The following is a 6,312-nucleotide window of genomic DNA, read 5'->3' on the forward strand; positions in this document are numbered from 1 at the left end:
TCTGGTTCTGAGTGAAGGTTGACTGCAGAGGCTGGCATCCCACGAGCAGGACCTCCGTGGTTCCAGAATGGGTCCGGAGCTTGGCGGGCTCCTGGGGGCGGGTGGGGCCAAGTGGGCTGTCAGGAAGGCTCGAGCTGAGGAAGGAGAACCGGCCAAGCGGGGCAAGGGGCGGGCGCCTAGCTGCGGGCTGCTAGCTGCGCGGGGCAGGGCGGCGCCCGCGGGGACACATTTCTGTCGGAATGAGCAGCTATGGTTTGGGATATGAAATCGCTCCGGGAGCGGTGGAATTCGAAGAATTTGCCTTTCTTTCCGCCGCGTCCAGTAGAGGAGAGAGGGGCGGGAGAGAGAAAAGGGGAAATGAGAATCTCCTGCTATTCTGTCTGCGTTTTGTAGCGTCTGCTATTTTCCAGATATTTAACTATCACCTATGTTCCTTCATAGTCTCTCTCTCTCTCTCTCTCTCTCTCTCTCTCTCTCTCTCTCTCTCTCTCTCTGTGGGGGGGGCAATTCTCTGATAAAAATCGTCACGATCTTTTAAACATGTATACGTTGTCAAACTGTTCAACCTTGGACAGCTTAAGCTCAAAATAATCAGAGATGGTGAGATGGTGAGTGTCTCTCTGCTATAACCCTAATAAAATGTATTTGAGCTGGTTCTTTTCTTGATGAGCTGTTCTATCGGTGCCCCAGTTGGGATCCCAATGTTGACTTGCAGATGTTCATTATAGTCAACAACCAGCACTAGATTCCCAGCCTTCTCTAGAAGGAGCATCATAAATAAAAATTTGAGTTCTCAACAGGGTTTTTTTCTCACTCTTGCCCACCTCAGAAGGCAACTCACCCCTGGCCTCTGCGCTGCTCCATAATGGCCCCACAGTCAGCCTGAAGGTTGTAGTGTAATCTCCCTTGCTGTAGAATATATAATCTTTCAGGCCAGCCGGTTTCTGCTGGGGCTGACAGCAGAAAAGTAGTTCAAGCCACCCCTAGATTTTCAAGATCAGGCAAAGAAGTCCACACTGAACTCAGCACCTTCATTTGTTCTTCTCTCTGCCTTCTTCGGTTCTTCCTCTACCGATGAGTGGAGGCTAAGGTTAATTAGGGGTACAGAAGAGAGAGAATTATCAGTTCCCCCTACACCTTTCTTGAGTGAAAGAACCTTACGCATCTTTTCATATCCCAAGAAGAAAATGCAATGGAGACAACGCTGGCAGGGCTGAGAGATAGCTGCGGGGAAACCTGTTCTCACCCCCACTTCGCCTCTACTGTAAATAAACCCTGAGCCAAAGGGCTCATCCGTCTCCTTAAACAGCCAGTAAACTTTATATGACACAATATCTAATAGTAATTTATTGGGGAGATATTGTAAATTCCAACGGTTTTAGTTAATAAAGGAGCTAATTAAAGAGGGACGGGCTGTACTCGGCCAGCTGTTGGTGATAAGATAATACATTTGGGGAGGGGCGCATGGTGCAGAGGTGTGTATGTGCAGATATTTTTGGTGTTGCTTTTTTTATTTTTGGTTTCGCCCCGCGTCGAGCGATCGCTTCCCCGTCTGCGTTAAGGTTTTATATGATTTTTAAAAAACCAGAATCCAACGAATAAATCTGTTCCTGCCTTTCGCTCCCCCATCCCCACCCAGGATTGGGGAAGGGGGAAGTTAGAGTTGGTGCAGGGAATGTGGGTGGGGGGTTCGGTTGTCCCCACCCCTCCCCCTGGCTGTAGCGCCCACGTGAGTAGGGCGGCCAATGGGTGGCTGGTGCAGGTTTAACTATGTTTAATGTCAGATAGCAATAAAGTAGAAGCTGCCGGTCGGGCCCCGCGGAAATGGGCGAGCATAATCTCCTGAATCCTGGGTTTGTGGGGCCGCTGGTGAATATCCACACGGGAGACACCTTCTACTTCCCCAACTTCCGCGCGTCAGGGGCACAACTCCCAGGGCTGCCTTCGCTGTCCTACCCACGCCGCGACAACGTGTGCTCGCTGCCCTGGCCGTCGGCCGAGCCGTGCAATGGCTACCCGCAGCCCTATCTGGGCAGTCCTGTGTCTCTCAACCCGCCTTTCGGCCGCACGTGCGAGTTGGCTCGCGTGGAGGATAGCAAGGGTTACTACCGAGAACCCTGCGCTGAAGGCGGCGGCGGGGGCCTAAAGCGGGAGGAGCGCGGGCGCGAACCCGGAGCGGGACCCGGGGCAGCGCTGCTGCAGCTGGAGCCGTCGGGGCCACCTGCGCTCGGCTTCAAATACGACTACACGACGGGCAGCGGCGGTGGCGACGGCAGCACGGGACCCCCCCACGACCCACCCTCGTGCCAGTCACTGGAATCCGACTCCAGTTCGTCCCTACTCAACGAGGGCAATAAGAGCGTCAACGCTGGCGACCCTGGCTCTCTGGTATCGCCGTTGAACCCAGGCGGCGGGCTCTCAGCCAGCGGTAAGGACCCCAGCCCACTTGTGCGGCTTAGTCTGACAGGACGTCTTACTAGTTTGGGCAGGGGAGGCCTGAGCTGGAACTGCCTAGGGTGACAGAATGTGTGGTGTGCTAGGGCTTTTTAAAAAGAAGCCGGAGGGGGGGGTAACCCTATAAACATGTAAATATCCCCATAAAAGACCTGGAGAGATTTCCTTTTTTGCTCCTAGTGGCTGTAGGGGGCAGGGAGCTCCAGAGAACGGGGATCCTGACCGGGACTTCCCCAAGCCTAAGGGTAAAGAGGTGGGGAAGGAGGCACCCTATTCGCAGGGTGCCTTTTCTTCTGCTTAGCCATAGGCCCTGTTACTCACAGTTTTTATTTTAAGGAACACAATCAACACAATGATTTACTTTTCACCGCCCGCCCACATCTTTTCTAACTGATGGGATCCGTGGTCCCAGAAGTTATAAGAGCTAGGACATCTTAATAATAATGATAATGATAATGATGATGGTGGTGGTGGTAGTGGTACTGGTGGGGATGGTGGTGGGAGTGATGATAATAATAATAGAGAAGATAGTTTGGAAGAATTGAGATAGGAACATAAAAGGCTGTGTATACTATTATGGAAGGTAGTGTTAAAGCATAGAGTGAAAGCGGGGAGGGGGGAACTTGATGAAGTGAAGGATTGGTGAGGATGATCTGGGTAAACACTTTCAGGATGAGAAGTGAAAGGAATGACCTGGTCTGGGTGTGGGGCTAGGGTGAAAGGGTCTGGGAAAGGGGCCCAGGGCACTGAGCTAGTCACCCCCTGATCCTCTAGCCAACCCTGCGGTTCATCTCTACCCAGGCGCGCCCTGGTACCCGATCCACAGCCGCTCGCGAAAGAAGCGCAAGCCGTATTCGAAGTTGCAGCTGGCTGAGCTGGAGGGCGAGTTTCTGGTCAACGAGTTCATCACACGCCAGCGTCGGAGGGAACTCTCGGACCGCTTGAATCTTAGTGATCAGCAGGTCAAGATTTGGTTCCAGAACCGGAGAATGAAAAAGAAAAGACTTCTGTTGAGGGAGCAAGCGCTCTCCTTCTTTTAGGGAGCAGGACATGCGTGCTAGCCCCAGACTGAGCTTGCTTTGGTGGAGCAAAAGGGGGCGCAGCCTGGGACATAGTCCCGCTTACAACGCCAGGCCTTCTGGCAGGCCCTCCCCGGACGTCTCTTGTCTGTTTTGTTCCTGGTTCCCTCCCACACACACCCACCCCCAGCAGGCCCTGCGGGTCCCTGAAAAAAGGGAATAACCCTAGCCGGAGAAGGCAGAAGCCGCCCAGGAGAAACAAGGGCAGGCTAGGACACACTGGGCAGGGGTGGCTTATTTGAGGCAGGACTGGAGCTGCTGTGCCTCCCGCTGAGGTTATGGGAAAGCAGCCGCCCAGACTCTTATTCGCACCCTTCCACCACTTCCCTTTCTGGTCTTAAGTCTCTATTCTTGAAGGAGCAGACAAGGTTGATGATAGTGGAACCAAGGTGCCCAAACTTATAATTGATGGAGTTGAGAGGTGGGAACTACAACAGAGAGGATCCGTGGGCAGAGTTAAGGGCGAGGGTAGAGAGCTGTGGCGGACTTAGAGGAAGCTAGGGACCAAGAAAGAAAGTGTCGTTTGAGAGAATGATTGGTAAGGCCTGGAGCCTACCCACATCTGAGTCCTCCAGCCTGAGCACTAGGTTGGGCTGAAGTGCCTGCATTTGGCAGACTACCCTGCAGGAAAGTAGACTAAACAGCTTTGGATCCTTTCCAGGACGGATCTAGAAGAGATTCAAGGCCTTCAGTCCGCTGCTAAGTCCCCAGCTTGTCACAGGCAAACACACAGGTGTGCTAGCTACTTTTCCCATCACTTACGCCATTGTAGACTGGAAGCGGTAAAAAGGGGGAACTGAGAACCAAACTCACACAGACACTGGTTCATTAGCCACCCCCCAGAAACCCCAACCTGGCCCTCCGGGAAGCCCAAAGAGGTGATGGAAGGGATTGCAGAGAGCTGTATTGATTGGCAGGGAGCGTTTCCGGCACCTACAGCAGCGGGCCCGCTGATTCTCTCTTCCCGCTGGCGTTCACGGTCACGGCCGGCCAGAGGCTGGACCGGCGTAATTTACGAGGCGGGAGGAGAATCTACCCTTAAAGGGGCTACGGGCATCAGAGGCCCAGCACAACCCGTTTCCCAGGCTGGTGACAATGAAGGAGGGGGCGCTGCAGTCCCCCACCCACCTCTTTTCTCTCTATCCCCTACCCGCCCCCCAACATCGCCCTTTGTCTCAGGACCCGCTGCCTCCGCCTCCGGGCCAGCTAGCCACGGTGTACCGGGCCAGAGCTGAAGAGGGAGGGGCTCATCCCCAGACTCAGTTGGAGGCCAAAGACAAGGCTTTTTATTCAGAAATCCTTTCAGTCTTCAGCCCCAGACCCAACGTTCTGAGGCTGTCTGGCTCTGGAAAGAACAGTCCAGATTACCCACCAGCCCTCCTGCACCCTGTGTTTACTCTTTCAACAGAGTCCACCAGCTTCTGCGTCTGCTGCCTCACTTCTGTAGAAACACGGGGTTGAGAAGTCGGAGATGGACAGAGCTAAGTGCAGTTTGGGCAGTGTGAACTGCCCACTGAGGAGAAGACAGTCTTCCCACTCTCCAAGGGCAAGCCACAGAATACTGGGTTCTCCCAATAGCACATGGCTTCAAGTTTGTTTACAAGATTGTGCTGAGACACAAGCAAACTGTTGGGTCCAAGTCTCTCTATCTCTCTCCCTACTAAACTTGCAATCAGGCAGCTTCTTGGTCTCTCCATTTGGCTCAATAGAAAGGAAATACAATCACATGCCTTGATCCTCCATAGAGCACCTGACACATCTTGCCACCCACTACACATGTTTATCTATATTCAAGTTCCCATAAAGCATCTCCACTCCAGCTGTCCACACAATCTCCTGTGACCTGGCCATGGGAATGGAGTACTACCCTTCTCCCTGTTTGTATCCCCTTGTGCAGCTCTTCCAGTGACTGGTGGACTCTAGATTCAAGCTCCACCACTCTGATTTGATCCCTGAAGCCTGGTAGGAAAGAGACTAGAACACTCCAAAAGGAAGGAGGCAAAGTTATGCAATATTCTCTTTCCTTTGCTTTAAACTTGACTTCTGTGAGCTTTTTTGTCAATATCTGTCTTGTTGATTGTGTCCGTCTCTGGTACCTACTCTGTAGTCCCTGTGGTAGTCAGTGTTCCTTACGTCCCTTCCCAGATCTGTGTAGTGTACTCTCCTATTCAAGCATCTGTCTTTAGCACGTTTTCCCTTTATATAGTCCTTGTACAGAGCTGCTTCATCATGTTAATATTAATAATTAAAAAATGGATGTATGATGATGTGATGTTTTGAGAACCATTTCTAAAACTGGGTCCCCCATGTTCAATCTCCTCTACCCAGAAAGAATAGAAGGCCTAGGCCCTTAGCTATCTATTTATTTTATTTTCTCTAGATCAGGTGAATGATAAAAATAATAAATGTGTAATAATAAAGAAAGAGCAGTTGCATGGGTAACAAAAATATATGACCAACCAAGATCTGTTGATGAGCTGCCATATCTAGTCCCAAGCAATTACTGGCAGAGAGAAAATTGGGGGGCGGTAGACTGGAAGGAGAGGGAGCTCTGAAGAGTCACTGGGTTGTAAAAAATAATGTGGACAGCCTAGAGGGGGAAAACTGACTTCAGAAAAGAGGTCTGCATAACAGGAAAAAGTCGGTGCTGAGACTAAGGGTCCTTGAGATTGTTATGGGGGGAGGACACAGCTGGGATATGGTGACTGATGACTGGTGGCCCAAGAGCTGCAACTCTGTGGTTCAAAACTGGTAGCTTCATTCTGAGAAGATATTTTGT

At 51.7% G+C, this 6,312-nt stretch overlaps 1 protein-coding gene across 1 annotated transcript; it reads left to right on the forward strand.

The window, feature by feature from the left end:
• Positions 1–1,728: 1,728 nt before the first annotated feature.
• Positions 1,729–3,494, forward strand: Hoxc12 (homeobox C12). The gene is made up of 2 exons (XM_031359160.1): positions 1,729–2,428; positions 3,256–3,494. The coding sequence occupies exons 1-2, from the start codon at positions 1,825–1,827 to the stop codon at positions 3,492–3,494; spliced, it is 843 nt and encodes a 280-aa protein (XP_031215020.1). The 5' UTR covers positions 1,729–1,824.
• Positions 3,495–6,312: the final 2,818 nt, after the last annotated feature.

The sequence above is a fragment of the Mastomys coucha genome, unplaced genomic scaffold (genome assembly GCF_008632895.1).
Source record: "Mastomys coucha isolate ucsf_1 unplaced genomic scaffold, UCSF_Mcou_1 pScaffold11, whole genome shotgun sequence".
In the NCBI taxonomy this organism is placed as follows: Eukaryota; Metazoa; Chordata; class Mammalia; order Rodentia; family Muridae; genus Mastomys; species Mastomys coucha.

Bases quoted from the DNA above. Each gene is read 5' to 3' on its own strand.
- Hoxc12 (XM_031359160.1), top strand. From the start codon at position 1,825: ATGGGCGAGCATAATCTCCTGAATCCTGGGTTTGTGGGGCCGCTGGTG. The intron at 2,429-3,255 runs GTAAGGACCCCA...ATCTCTACCCAG, and splicing joins CGGCGGGCTCTCAGCCAGCG to GCGCGCCCTGGTACCCGATC.